Source organism: Rhamphochromis longiceps, linkage group LG20 (assembly GCF_057381845.1).
Source record: "Rhamphochromis longiceps isolate RC_006_pf linkage group LG20, R_longiceps_female_GT1.1, whole genome shotgun sequence".
NCBI lineage: Eukaryota > Metazoa > Chordata > Actinopteri > Cichliformes > Cichlidae > Rhamphochromis > Rhamphochromis longiceps.
Window position 1 is genome coordinate 32,423,955 of NC_140576.1, and position 15,327 is coordinate 32,439,281.

At 38.4% G+C, this 15,327-nt stretch overlaps 1 protein-coding gene across 6 annotated transcripts in view; it reads left to right on the plus strand.

Moving 5' to 3' along the window:
* Positions 1 to 15,327, plus strand: part of LOC146645695 (arf-GAP with coiled-coil, ANK repeat and PH domain-containing protein 3-like) — a 70,227-nt gene that overhangs the window by 47,190 nt on the left and 7,710 nt on the right. For 2 of the 6 annotated variants that reach the window (XM_085392959.1, XM_085392954.1), the window contains exons 7-20: positions 748 to 792; positions 882 to 977; positions 1,256 to 1,330; positions 3,974 to 3,985; positions 8,260 to 8,372; positions 9,640 to 9,691; positions 9,988 to 10,088; positions 10,787 to 10,898; positions 11,264 to 11,472; positions 12,607 to 12,676; positions 14,394 to 14,488; positions 14,583 to 14,800; positions 14,898 to 14,987; positions 15,151 to 15,252. In XM_085392959.1, the coding sequence (XP_085249085.1) occupies positions 748 to 792; positions 882 to 977; positions 1,256 to 1,330; positions 3,974 to 3,985; positions 8,260 to 8,372; positions 9,640 to 9,691; positions 9,988 to 10,088; positions 10,787 to 10,898; positions 11,264 to 11,472; positions 12,607 to 12,676; positions 14,394 to 14,488; positions 14,583 to 14,800; positions 14,898 to 14,987; positions 15,151 to 15,252 (1,390 nt within the window). The remainder of the gene's footprint in view (positions 1 to 747; positions 793 to 881; positions 978 to 1,255; positions 1,331 to 3,973; positions 3,986 to 8,259; positions 8,373 to 9,639; positions 9,692 to 9,987; positions 10,089 to 10,786; positions 10,899 to 11,263; positions 11,473 to 12,606; positions 12,677 to 14,393; positions 14,489 to 14,582; positions 14,801 to 14,897; positions 14,988 to 15,150; positions 15,253 to 15,327) is intronic. The other 4 variants (XM_085392960.1, XM_085392957.1, XM_085392956.1 and 1 more) reach the window with 3 other exon arrangements.

The following is a 15,327-nucleotide window of genomic DNA, read 5'->3' on the forward strand; positions in this document are numbered from 1 at the left end:
TTAGCATGGGCTTATTTTGCCCACACGTTTACCAGGACTGCCCGCGGGAACAAAAGGAGACTGATTCAGAGCGATCGCCGTGATGGCCGTGCCCTCTTTCCTTTCTTCAGTTTGTCTGCCGGCAGCTTTCTCTCACAGCTCTTAGACATCTTAATCTATTGAGTTTTAACTTTAAGTGTCTCGAGGTGGAAAAGGTTAAAGCTGCAGGGCGATGTGCTCTATATGGACGTAACCTCTTAAACGTAGCACAAAATATCACTTAGGTTTGCATCAGTTGGAACACAGAATGCAAAGGCTTTGCATTCTGTGTCCCAACTGATGCATAAGGGCTGTTTGTTACAGCAGTGAGAAGGAAACAAACCCATCATAGGGCCAGCTGATGTTTATTTTTGTTGGTCATGTTATAGATAGATAATAATGTCCACCAGAGGGCGTTAACTTAATAGTTTGTGTCAAATAATATTTAGTGTTAAGGGCTTCAACTAAAAGATAATGTTAACCCTGAGTGACTTAAAGGAGAGTGGTGTTATTTTTGACCATATTATACTTATACTAATACTAATAATGTTTTAATGCAGTCTATCTTCTGGGTTTTATTAATTTATATAAATTAGAATTTACATATGAAATCAGACATATTTGCAAATTCATGGTAAGAAATATTTTTATAATTCAAAATGTCAGTGGGTGGGGTGAATGACCACTCCCTTGTTAATTATAAACACTTCATTTTTGTTTTTTCTGCAGATCAATGTACTTCAGGCGAAGAAGAAATTTGAGATCCTAGATGCTGTAAGCCGATATTTTATTCTTTTAATATAGTCAAAAAAAGCATGAAGGATCTGTGCACTTCTTAAAGTTAATTTTCATTTCCTACACAGATGCTGTCATTTATGAATGCCCAGTACTCGCTGTTCCAGCAGGGCTACAACCTGCTGGATGAGATCGACCCCTACATGAAGAAGTTGGCTGCAGAGGTGAGAGGTGTGATGGTTCTCACCACCACTCATTTCCTCAGGCACCCTGGTTTGATTGGTCCTCATTTTAACTATTGATACCAGCCTGTTACATAATTTCAATTTCCATTTAGTAACTCTCTCGGTTACCCGAAAAGGCTCAGTTATAGTCAGCTAATCTGAATCATCCCAGCTCTGACTGTATTTACAGGATTTACAGTATATTTTAGTTATTTAACAGCAGAATGAATACTGAAACAACTGATTTTTTTCTTCTTTTGTGTGAATTGACTTTTAAGTTGGATCAGCTGGTGATTGATTCAGCCATGGAGAAGAGGGAAATGGAGCACAAACATGCAACGATTCAGCAGAGGGTGAGTTCCTCTTTTTTTGTTTTCCCTCGATTGATTAAATAGAACGTATACATAGTTAATAAACTAAGTTTGATTTTAAAAGAAAGTATGTCACAGGTCAAAGGTCTTGGATTGGAGTTTTCATTTAAAATTGTTTCTTCTGCTTTGTAATGTTGCCATCTGTGCTCATCACTGAGCCAACATAACAACACCATTTCTCTGGGGACTTTGTATCGTGTAATATCTCTCTTCAAAAAAAAAAATGTTATGCTAGTTTATTTCTTCCCAGTTTATTACAGAAATTTGCACGTTTTTTCCCCCCTGGTAATTTTGTCTGTTTTCACACATAAATTAACCCTTTTTTTGTTATATAATTTCCTATTTCTTTCTTTTATATTTGCAAAATAGCCTTTTCTCACAAATTTGTTAGGTTTTTTTTCATATACATTGGCCATTTTTTTCATCCTGTCTCTGTAAATTAACCTTTGTCCTAGCAATTGTATCACTCGTTCTTTTGTAAATTTACAGCTTTTCCTTATTAATTTTTCCCAGAGATTAGATTTTTTTTACCCCTTTTCCCTGTTTTCCTTTTTGTCATGCCATATATGAAAAAACTATAACAAAATCTCAAATTTGCAGAATAATATAAAGATGAATGAAATTCAGATTAAAAACCCCCCCACAAAAACATATAACAGAAGGAGTAAAATAAAATAGTTTGAAGGAGATAAATAAGAAAATATGTAATGGAATATTGTGAAATAAAATTAAATGCAATAAAAGTAAAATATGAACTAATTTAAATAGATAAAAGCTGATTATGATACAATAAATTGAAATAAAATATTTCAAATTCACTCAGGGAAAAATATACACAATTAAATTGACTTTCCAGTCACATTGATACTATATCACACCTCTGAGATCCAGTCTGCCACTTGGACCAGTTGATCTGTTGTGGCTGGAAAAGGATTAGACTTGTGCAGCTGAGAAATGTTTGATTAATCCCCCTAACAAACTCCAGGCATTGATTAAAGCATTAAAGCAGGTAGATTTAAGTGTTTTAACAGATATTAATCCTGCTGTTGTCTGCTGTGAATGGTAACTGTCAGCACTTTTATAAGATGATTTATAAGCAGTCATGTAAAGTGCTGACTGTATGGGTTGTATTTTGGTGCCATAAAAAGACTCTAAAAAAAACTTGACTCTACCAACACTGTATCCTCTGGGTGTCTTCTGGCTGTAAATGGGTGAGATCTGTCACACAGAGGGTGCTGAGCCACATTGCCTGTGATTGTTTTGATCACAGGCAGATTGCCACGGTGGTCTGTAGTTCGTATAGAAGATGTGGACTTGTCTGCAAACACTTGCAGCTGAGCAGTCATGAAAAAGTGCAATAGAAACCAGAAGTAAAGAATAATAAACTAGCTAGCTATAGTGAACAAAAACTGCTATTAGTACTAGTGATAATAAGCTAACATTAGCATGCTAACAGGTGATAGTTTGAACTAACTTAGGTTTATTCCTTAACACAGGTTAAATAAAAATGTTTTTCAGGTTAAACATTATATCTCATCAAGTCTTTATTTTTAATTGGTTGCATAGCAACAAGTATATTGTAGAGTCAAAACACTGTCACCTTTAAGTAGAGCTGTCAATTCTTTGTGTTGTTTACCATTATTAGCTAACAACTATTTTAGCTACGATCCCACAATGTCATGTACAGAAACTCTACGGTTTCATAACAAAATACCAATCCTATTAAGTAGTATCTACTAAATACTACTTAATTGTTATTTTTTTATTCAGTGAGCTCTCATATTTAACATATTTTAATTGAGGTTCTTCTTTACTGTATTTTTTTTTTTACCTTGTTGAACTATTTGCCTTGTTTCCTTTATTTTATTAAGCTATTGTATTTTCTTTGATTTACTATTTATTTTTGTTTCACAAATGTTTAATTTTGTTTTTACATTTTTCTATAAACTTTTAATGTAACTAAAATTGAGCTTTTTCCCCTTTTAAAATCCTCAATTGTCTCAAAAATTTGCAATTTTTTCTGTTGATTGTGTCTGCTGTGACACTCAATTTTCCAACTTTTGGAGTAAATAGAGTATAACTTACCTTGTTTATTTTTTTAAATTGTCAGTATTATTGGCTTTCTAATAATTTTCCCAAAAACAAAATCGACAAGGTTAGGCATGGCAGGCATGTTTAATAATTTACAAAGACTTATTTTCAGCATGGGTCTGGATCGTCTGGACCCCAGGATCAGTGACCATCTGTCAGTCAGCTCTGGTCAGCCTCCAGGCATTGTGGTCTGGGCTGAGGATAGACCCACAGGGAAGGGATGGGTAGCATGTGGGGCCAGTTATTGATCTGTTAGACACTAAGCTTCATCAAACATTGATCACCAAGGGGCCTGTAGTGGTAAATAAACTAGCTGAAACCGCACTGAATGAAAACATTTTGTTATTTCAATAGGTGTGTTTTGTTTCTCATTCCTAAAGTGATGGAAATCCAGTAATGAGGATAATCAGAGGCGCGCTGAAACTGAAAGATTAGCCTATTATCCTCATTTTAACCAGTCTGCTGTTGGTGGTGCTAATGCTCTCCTCTCTTTTCTTCTTCTTGTATGTTTCAAATGCCACCATCTCCTCCCAGACCCTCATGCAGGTGAGTATGCCTTCATCTGTCTTCCCATGTGAATTCTGTTTTTCTACTTCAAGCACCTCTTTATTTTAGTGTCAGAGGAGGCGGTTGCAGCTTAGCCCACAGTGTTAGCAGGGAACATTGGCAAACTCCTTTGAAGTTTTCTGCAGCTGTAGTTGGACTCCTGAAGCCTTGAGGGCAAGCTGAAGTGCATCCTGAATCATTTATACGAAACAATTAGAAACACTGAAGTTAGCTTGAAAGGCCTATGTAGAACCTGTCTCTTACATGGGCCTCTGCAGAGAGATCATGGTGGTGTACTAAAATAGACACCGGTCTAACATTTTACCACAGAATGTGCTTTTAAAGTATAATATAAATCAGTCAGCTTCTCTATTTTTTTTTTACTGATTCCCTGGGTTATTTCATTTATATACATTATAATAATTAATGTCTAGTTTCCCTGAAGCTCATTTGATGATTTGATTTGAGGGTAGGATGTTCAGCCTCTTTTACTGTCAGCTGCTTTTAGATCAGTATTGGCCTACTTTGTCATTTGGTCTCTTTTCTTCTTCATCACACTGAGCATGTGCAATAAGGTTTGTGTAAACTTACACAGGGCAAAGGGGCAACTGGGGGGTAGAAAGGGAGTTAAAAGTACTCCAACTGAGAACTGTCACTATTGCTGTGTGGGTACACATTGCACAGTGCAGATAGCTAAATGCCAGAGCCATTCATTTTTAACCACAGGTTTAATGGAGAAGTCCTGTCCAAGCTCTGCCTACTATCCTAGATTTAGGTAACCAGCGGAGTTCTGCCTGCTGCCCCTTATGCATCACCAAGTTTATTTTAATTATGAGGTGTTCCACATGGTTGTTTGTGATTTAGTAATGATGAAATATTTTCCTCTGTAAGTTGGTTACGTCACTCCAGTTAAATGATATTTTCCTTGAGAGCTTGTTAAATAAAAAAACAGAATTGTTTCTTAACTTATTGGCTTATTAAAATTCCAAGCAAAAAATGCAATAATGGCTATTCTTTTTTGTCCCGTTTAACATTTTCTGAAGTAATAGGTGCCCCAGATCTGCTCTGTGTAAATACTTTTCTCCTTTCTCAGATTAGATGATGTCCAAACACTCAGACCTCATTAGACAAATTTCCAGGTATTTGGGGAGAAGCTTTATTTCCACAGGAAAGTTTTCTTATAGCCCAGTCAGGGATTTAGGTAGCTGCTAATCCATCAACATCTGCTATTGAGGATGTTGTTAAAGCTCATTGTTCAATTAAAGCATTAACCTTAATGTGTGACCAGTGCCGTTCTTTGTTGTTGTCTTGTTGTGGTTGTTTCCTTCATGTTGGCATAACAGATCAGTTCCAGGAGACTGTTTAGTATCAGTTTAGTATTTTAAAGGATGTTCAGGAAACTTGTAGAAAAAACCAAGCAGGTTGGTTGAGGATTAGTGGGAAGTGGCTAAGCAGATGTCTTACAGGTATGACAGCAGTCAGACTGTAGTATTAATGAGAACAGAAGGATGCTGCAGATGAGTGATGACTGTGTAATCACTACAGCCAACTGGGCTCACCATTTGGTGTATTAGGTTTGCACACCAACCTGCGTACAGGAGCAGCAGGTGGATGAAGTATCAGGACACTGTGTTTTCATCATCCAGTGTTCCCATCTGTTTTTTCTTTTTCCTGCCTGCTGTTCCACATCAGTTTACATATTTGCTCGTAATACTTTGAGGCCGGCTGCTTGTTTAATAATTCACTGATGGTTTTTTTTTTTGGTCTGTGTGACGTTGCTTCATTAAAAATAGATGATCTTTGTTGTGGATTTGAAAGCTTGCAGAGTGCAGAGCTTGTTCAGTGTTTCCTCCAGCGTGCGGCGATGTGCAGGTAAGCTGTGTCGACTTGATTTCTCGCCGGCTTATCAGTTACATTTCAGGGATTTAAGTGGGCAGAGCTGCTGTCAGTGTGGCCGGTAAATCAAGCCTTCAGTTGTAGGATTTGTTTGGGGTCTTGGCTGGCTGCCTGTTGGATTCTCAGTGGGTCCTCTTCAGTAAGGGAGGTGTGTTTAGGGAGTTGAAACTTGCTTTTTTGGAGGGTCAAGAGCAGCTACAGGACAGCATAGCAAAGTCCGCAATTCCTCCACACCTCCCTGCCAGGGATACATTGGCAGCTGTATGGTAATTAGCCATAATCTGGAGGCTCACAGGGTGGCAGGCAGGTGGCTGTAGTGGAAGGCACACATGTCAGTGTTGGAATTACTCATCGGACTGCAGCAGCACAAAGCGTGAGAGCTGCAGCACGGAGACAGACATGCTTTTACTCTGAGGAATCCACTTTTCAGGAGCCGTTTTACAAGTTTTTTTTGTGCATTTTAATGTTATCGGAGCATTTGAAGCGTTTGAGAATGAAGATCTTTTGCCGGTTCGACCGTAGTTTGGTGGGTGGTTTTGCACACTATTCATCTTTATTCTTGTTTTCTATTACTTTAAAGGAAGCAGTGCTGGTAAATGCTTTGTGCTATAACATCCTGTCGCTTTCTCCCTTTATCTCTAGCTTACTTATTCTCTAACATAGCTGTCTCTTGGCACAGTCTCCGATTAAACTCTCAGTCATAATGCTCAGTAACACATGCGTACATGCGTATTAATGTTAAGAGCAATGGACACAGGAAAATGCAGTCATGCAGAAAAAGCTCAAATTCATGCAAACTTTGAACTGTGGATTTGCGTGGGAATTTTGCATCATCCATTTGTAGCAGGTTTATTTTGTCATCTCATTTTGGTTTCTGGCATGTGTTGTTGATTGGAAGCCTAATCAAAGGTATGTTTGCTATGTTTCATTGCTGTTTTTGTTTAATAAAGTTACTGTAAGTCTACCTGACTATATTTCATTAAACTTGGAGAAGTGGTGGAGGATGTGGAAAGAAATAACATGATGAGTTTTTCATATTAAAGAGTTGCTGATGTGATAGTTTCCTCAGGTGCTAGCCGAGATTTGTGTTGACTGGTTGCAGCAGACTGTGACTCCGTGATATCAATGCCTGTAGTGTTCTCTGTCTGTGCATGGGCTGGGCTAAAAGGGGGGTTCTGGGGTGTCACTGTCCACTCTGAATTGTCATGTAATTGTAACTATCGTTGAAAATTACATCGAAGGATGTCTAACTTCCCTTTTTCTTGTGGAAAACTGTTATCCTGTAAATATAATATAACTAAGTATGTTAGATAATACTAAAAGTAGTAAAAGTTTTTACTTTAATTGCAAACGGAAAGCAACAGATTTGAGTTTGAAAGATTTTGAAGGACTCCTTCTTATGTACAGTCCTTTTTGAAAGTTTTGGGAGTTGGACAGATTTTATGTCTACTGTTTGTTGAAGCTTAGGCAGGAGGTGCGTACAAAATGATTATAAATGACTCATTTTTAAGTTTTCAAGTGCATTTGTTTGTTTTTTGTTTCCTATGAGCCTCCATGAGTTGTTGGTTACTCCGCTCAAAGTCCCTGTCTCTGCTCTGGAATTCATTCATGTGTATATATTCAAAACGGGGACGTGTGTAATGCAGCAAGTTGTTCTATTATTTAAACAAGCAGCAAGAAGCTAATGGTGTGCATATCCCCCATTGTTATGAAACAGCAGAGTAGTTTGAAGGGTCGCGTCAGCAGAAACGCTCATGTGTTCTCTACATTTGAACAAGAAACAGCCTAAAACCCGCTCTGCTGGGACGCTTAGGTCTGCTATTTTCTCCGGGCTGCATGCATGCAAAGCTGAAATTTAATACTGGATAAGTTAATATTCTGTCCTGCTGCATATGAAATTACTTTTAAGAATGTAGGTTACCAAAACACTGAAGTTTAAATGATTTCTTCCTGCAACCCTTCAGGGCCTCGACTTGGCCTTCACCCCTGCATACCTGCTTGCTTTTGTTTTCCATTGGCCAGCAGTAAAGGCAGTCATGAAAGAGGCTGAAGGCGAATTTCACATGAATCACTGTGTTTATGTAATAATCTGCATCACAGTCACATCTGTTCCCAATGTGCCACAGAGTTAGTAGGCATGCAGCTTCACATGTGACCATTTCTACATCACACGAGTTATGATGATTCAGATGGTTTATATACAGTATGTATGCTGGTATTTGAGGAATACCTCAGATGCAGCCTCTTCACTACAGAAAAATTTTTGGTTTTCCTCATTTGGCCATTAACAGGTTAAAACGACACCCTGCCAGCAGTAAATAGGCCTTTGGCTTCCATCTGTGACAGACAGGATTTATTTTGCCCTTCTTCTCCTTCAGGACTTTTCCTATGACGAATCGAAGGTGGAGTTTAACGTGGATGCTCCTAATGGTGTGGTGATGGAGGGCTACCTGTTCAAGAGGGCCAGCAATGCGTTTAAGACCTGGAACAGGTAACTACAAAAATCCACACAAACATTTATGCTACGTAAGCCTCATCTCCTTTTCAAAGAGATCTGACAAAGCAGTTTTACTTTCATTATACAATATGTCACGCAATAAAGAAAAGTTTGGTTACCAGGGTAACCCCGGTACTCTGAAAACCGAGTGAAGTTTTAAAGGGAATATTTTAAGTCACAAAAATGACAAACTTATCGAAAGTACTAGTAATAATTTGGTGAAATGACGAGTAAAGAAAATAGTTAGGAAAATATCTTAAAAACGAGTAGTTATGGACGAAACAATAAACACAACCAAACAAATGGCATTAATAAGCAGGCTCAGTATATATTGCTCAATAGAATACTTCATAATAGGCAGGAACTACATGAAGGAAAAAGGTTAAGTAGAAATAAAGAAAATTCCTATTTACTAATAGGACTAGAATTTATTAGTAGTTCATTTTAATTACATAATTTAGAAAATATAATGAATTGTCTTTATAAAGTAAAATCTCAGATTCAATTAAAGAGGATAAAATCTTGAATTTCCAGTCAGAAAGAGCCTTGAAGATACATTTTTATTACCTTCCTTTAACATAGATGGGCCATTAAAGAGTTTCTTAATGCAAAACCTGAAGCAGAAGGAACAAAAAAATTATTCTAGACTAGATGCATAGTCATAGTTAATACATTTGTAAATAAATACATGGTAAATGTTTTATGTTATCTTTTATTAATGTAGGGAAATGTGTTCTCTGCATTTAACCGAGTCCTCAGTGGGGACCAGTTCTAGCTCATGCTATGCATAATGCATTAATCACGCAAACTGTGACGTCAATACATCACCAGGACCTGCTGGAGGCTTGCTTGACTCTTTCTCCTAAGCAAAGGATAGATTAGGAGAGACAGAAGCTGTTAAAGGTGAATTCATGGTGTTATTAAGATTTTATTAATATAGAGGGATGAATATGTTAGAGCAGCCAACCAAACTTTGATGGAGCCAGCCGAAGCTCAAAGGTTTGTTCTCTGGGATCAGAGCTTTTAACCATATGTCAAGGTCCTGTATCTCTTAAGGCTTAGAGAATCTCTTTATAAAACAGGAGATTTGTTTGGCTCCGTGATTTTAGTCAGTTATTCCAAACATAATCCAAAAAACAGAGGAGGTGACCTACTTTAGAAACTTTATAATACTACTAATAAAGAGTAAAATACCTTAAAAAGGTTGTGATGATGTGATGCATCCCATTTCAAATGTTTTTATTTCTCTCCCTCTGTCTAGACGGTGGTTCTCCATACAAAACAGTCAGCTGGTCTATCAGAAGAAGCTCAAGGTAAGTCCACTTTAGTCCATGTCAGCTTTCTTTAGGGATGATGTGGCTTGTGAGAATTTAGTAGTGCTGTTTATGGTGATCTACATTGAATTATGCATGTTAAGCAGGTCAGAGATTAATAAACATAAAATAAAAACTGCTCTGTCTGTTTTAGCCTGAATGCTTAACCTCTCGGGTCTCAGTGTACCCTCAGGGGGAGCCAACAGCTGGTCAGGAAAAATGTATATTCTAGAAGGAAAATGGCTGTTTTCTGTGTTGATGATATCAGGAATGAGAAGATGTTTTTGTGTTTGCAGGATTCTCTGACGGTGGTAGTGGAGGACCTCCGGCTATGCTCTGTTAAACCATGCGAGGACATCGAGAGGAGGTTCTGCTTTGAAGTCGTCTCCCCCTCCAAGTAAATAAGCACGATGCCATGATAATGATAAACTGGTGACCATACTGGGATCAATGGCTCAGATCACTGTGGTCTGACTATGGTGATCCTGTAACTTTTCCTCTAGAGACGCCACCAAGTCAAAGTGTGTCTGTGTCATGTTTATTTGTCTAGTAATAATCATAGACTGTAGCAAAGTGACCCATTGATTTCTGCGTTTTGCATTTTCAAGCCACAACATAGTAATTTAGCTGCCACCATGTTGTTTTTTTAGAGCCAGAAGTCATCATATTGGGATTAGAATTTTCCCATCAGAAGTTGTTCCTTGGTAATAATCTTAGCCAAAATTAGCACGCATCTATGTGAGACTTTTATAGCTGAAAGAGAAAATGATTGCACAACAATCAATCCTATCCATCCAGTTTAGGGTCATCAAGGGTCTAGATCCTACCTCAGTCATAAATACAGGAATTCAGGCCATATCTCAAATTTTAAAGTTACTTATCACAAAGTTTCAATTTACTAAGTATCTCTAAATTTAAACTCACATAAAAAAATAAATTAAATATTGACTGCTTTGTTCAAATCACTGCTGTGCAGGTACAGCATCAGGAGGTGGCTTGCTTTACTTTATTCTTTCTTAATCTGTGCTTTAGGTAATCATAAATATTACAACAATCCTTTTTCTGATTCATGAATATAATGTGGGCGTCTTTCAGGAGCTGTATGCTTCAGGCTGAGTCTGAGAAGTTAAGACATTTGTGGATTCAGGCTGTTCAAGCTAGCATCGCTTCAGCCTACAGAGAGAGCCCAGACACGTACTACATAGAGGTGAGTCAAAATTAATGGGAAAAAATGCTTGTTTATGGGATGTTTTTCCATGTTTTAATTCAAATATGGTACTTTTTATTCCACTATAATCTATTTATCTAACACCCACAGTTGCTCTATGATCAGTTAATAAATTATGCTGCAATGCCCTAGACTAAAATACCTGTTATAAAAAAATAGTCCAGTCGTAGCAGATGTTCCTATTAGGATATTTAAACTTAACGTTTTATCTCATTTGTTTAATCTGTAAAGTTTAATTCACATCGACACAACTCCACATACTTCCTCTCAATTTATAACAAATAATACTTTGTTTCACTAAAATTGAATGAAATTCCGTCCTAACTGATAGCATTTGTTTGTAGCATCTGGACAGAACAGCCTCTCCATCCACAAGCAGCATCGATTCAGCCAGTGAGCCACGGGAGCGCAGCGCCCGGGGCGAGACCATCCTGCAGCGGATCCAGTGTCTGCCGGGGAACGAGCAGTGCTGCGACTGCGGTCAGGCCGACCCTCGCTGGGCCTCAATCAACCTCGGCATCCTGCTGTGCATCGAGTGCTCCGGCATCCACAGGTAGAAAAAACGCCTGCATTATTCTCAGAAAAGTTTGGACAGGGCCATGTTTACTATACTATACCATCTCCTCTTCTTTTAACTACAGTCTATAAACACGTGGGAACTGAGTCCTCTGGAAGAGGAACCTTGACTCATTCTTGTCTGATAGTATTCCAGCAGCTCCACAGTCCTGGGTTGTTTTTGTCATATTTTCCGTAGGTTGTCACTTTTAGCTTAGCATTGGAGTCTGCCAGTGTCACGTTAAAGGGAAGGTCATCATAGTCATATTGACTTCCCAACAGAAGAAGAGTGTGAAAACAGCCTCTCAATGTCAAACTGCACAATTAAGCACGATAAGCATCTTTAGGGTGGACTTAAAGAATCTGAGCGCTTCCTCTAAACCTGCCTCGTGCTGTGTGGCGGCTGCTGGCTCTGAGGACAGGACGAGGTGCCAGCAGCCTGCTAAAGTTGGGAGAGCACGTTCTGCCACACACGCTGCTGACAGATTAAAGTGCAGGACACTGCTTATTGGATCAGTCGTGCCTTGAGTGAGAGTTTTCACAGAGTGATAAGTCATTGAATAGCTGAATTCAGTGCTGGATATGATGTAATGCTGCTGAATGGAGGCACCATGTTTGCAGAAAGACACTTCCTTTGCACTTTTGTTTCATTCCATCACACTGTGGCGTCATTGAGGGTCGTTTTCAGGCGTCTGATCCCTTAGGAGTTTTGTTTATTTTGCAGCCACAATTTTCACTGCTTATGTAATCTCAAATCCCGTCCCTGAATGCGTGTGTGCCCACCTGTTGAATATTCATGCTCCTCCTTTGGACTGTTCTTCTCACAGAGAGATCAGACGTGGCCTCTTGTAGCTCAGTGCAGTTTTTTTCTAACGTGCAACAGTTGCCTAGATACCAGACAGTGATTTGCATGACATTAGGAGCCCGGGATTCAAATCAGGTCACCACACAACGCCATGGTGCATCTTTTCATATTAGAAGAATATAAACTGCTTTTTGTTTTGTCGAGCTGGACGCCATCTGCTGCTTTACAGTCCTAACAAAGTGAAATTCTTCCCCTTTAAGCACTAAACAGTTTGACTACAGAACATCAACAGCACATCTCTGGACTCTGAATATGTTTCTCTTGCAGGAGTCTTGGAGTTCACTGCTCAAAGGTGCGCTCACTCACGCTGGACTCGTGGGAACCAGAATTATTAAAGGTACAATTAGTCTCAGCTAAACAGCCATGGGGCAGTTTTTAACACATTACTAGAATAACCTGAAGATGAAAAATGGATATCACTGTCTTATAGCACTTGTTAAAACCTACTGTGACAAAAGGCTTCACAGTTTGGATGAAATCCCACATTAAAACACGAGTGTACCTGTTCAAACAGACAAACAGACCGTCGTGCATGCACACCTCCATAAACATTAAAAATATAAGATATGATAGTAAGTCAGACTAAAGAGGAACCTATTTGTTTGGCTTTTTCCAAAGCAGTATCCTTGTAACCAGCTAAAATGAACACCTTATTTGGAAAAAATGATTTAAAAACACTGAATTAACTGAAATAAAAACAATAATAAGACTTTTATAAAAGTAAAGGATAGTTTGCACTGATAAAATGATCTAAAACAGAGAAAAATACAGGAATTGTTTTGATCTTCAAAACCATTTATGAACATGTTTCTTGAGAATGTGATATCTACATGACCATTACTTAAGTATTTATATCGTAACATAATACGTTGTTATAAAATAACCCACTTTATATTGTATATAATGTATCAATGTAAAAAAAAAAGGCTTCTATGTCACTAACACTAAAACAAATAAAAACTATTATAACTAAATAATATGAAACAAACTGGAAACTCCAGTTTGGTTCATAATATTTAGGCAAAAGTTGAAATTCATTAAGAAATTACAGAAAAATTTAAAATTATATTAACTGTGGTTGTTCGATAGAACGATATGTATCGGATGACGATATAAAAACGTCTATCGTTTCATTTTACGCTATCGTTTGTTTCAAAATAAACTGTTTACGGCAATATTTTTTCATTGTTTTGATGGTCACTGTAGTGACTATATTAATTTCTTAAAGTTCTCTCTTTCTCTTAGATTTAATATAACCACACTACAGACGGATTAGCGCCTGTTTTTATGCATTGTCGTTAGCAACAACGACGGTAACACATAAACCTTTCACAATAAAGCTCAAGATACTGTTGAGACTTTTCAAAATAAACTGAATCACGTGAAAGAGCAGATTATTTATGGATGAGAAGCAAAAAAGAGCCGACAGGTGCTAAAAAATAAACCTTAGACTCAAACGTTAGAACAGGCTTTCCCCGCAGCACGCCGTGTAATAAATACTCACAAAGAAAATGGCGGCCTTTACAACTTATGTCTAAAAATGTATAGTTTCATGCATTGGTTAAAACACTCGACTCCAGCTACATGACGCGCAGCTGGAAACACTTCCCGCAAGTCGAGCTGCCCGAGATTCACAGAATTTACAGAAAATGTTACATTTTTGTGATTTATGTCGTTATCGGGATGATAGAATTCTTATATCGGGATATGAGATTTTGGTCATATCGCATAGCCCTAACTGTGGTCTAAAGGCAACTACTCAAAATACACAAAATGTATATCAAAATGTTTCTCTGAAACCAATACGAGCTTTATGTTTGTTTAATTAGTTTAAAAACAGAAATGTTAAACCAACGGTGAGATTGTTTAGCTTAGATAAACTAGCAGTTTCCCTTTTTAGTTTTTATGCTAAGCTAGCAAGCATTTATATTTTACAAAAAGACAAGGGAGTGATCTGGGTTATCTCAGCTACCCTTTAGCAAAAAGCCCAATATAATTCCTAAACTATCAAACTATTACTTTAAGTTCCTAATCATTGTCATATTTCCTCGTAGTTGATGTGTGAACTCGGAAACAGCGTCATCAACCACATCTATGAAGGCTCCTGCCAAGAAAAAGGTCTTAAGAAACCATTACCATCCAGCTCAAGGTGAGAACTGATGAAGCGCAGCTAATCTGATCTATAAACATGTGACCTTTGAGGCACTAACATCAAAAGTCGTATGTCATGTGGTTTTGTTCAGGCAAGAAAAAGAGGCCTGGATTAAGGCAAAATATGTAGAGAAGAAATTCTTGAAGAAGCTGGGCTCCACTGAGATACTCATCAACGGGGAGAGGAAGTCGGAGCGGCGGTGGAGTGTGAAGAAATGCCGAAGACACAACAGCGCTACGACGGTGCCCAAAACACGGCGGAGATATCGACAGGAGCCTGGAAACACCTCCCCCTCCACCTTCTCCTCAGGTATGTCAGGTGAAATGCAGCTTAGCGATGTAGTTTTCCAGTGTTTTTCATACAAATTAGACACCATATAAAAGCTTTCTTTCTGTTCCTCTCATAGCAGCTGCTAAGTTCAGACGAGAATCTCTGTTCTGTCCCGATGAGCTGGACTCCCTCTTCTCCTACTTTGATACGGGATCTGGGCCTCGAAGTAAGCAACTCCCTACTGTGACACTCACACCTTTGTACCACACATTTTAAAGCATGGGAATACAGAGCTTGGATTGTGTGTTCACTATTGCACCATTAAAATGACACTAATTGCTCTGAAAGAGACAGCTGTGACTAATGTGTCCATGTTGTGGCGCCTCCCGGTCCGGCAGGTCTGAGCAGCGACAGCGGGTTGGGAGGCAGTACAGACGGCAGCACAGACATCCTGGTGTTTGGCTCAGTAGTGGACAGCGTCACAGAGGAGGGTGAGTCCAGGGGATGAACTGTAACGAGCTGCTTTTATGTCTGTATGCTGTTGCTGAGTTATGTTACGCTGTCCT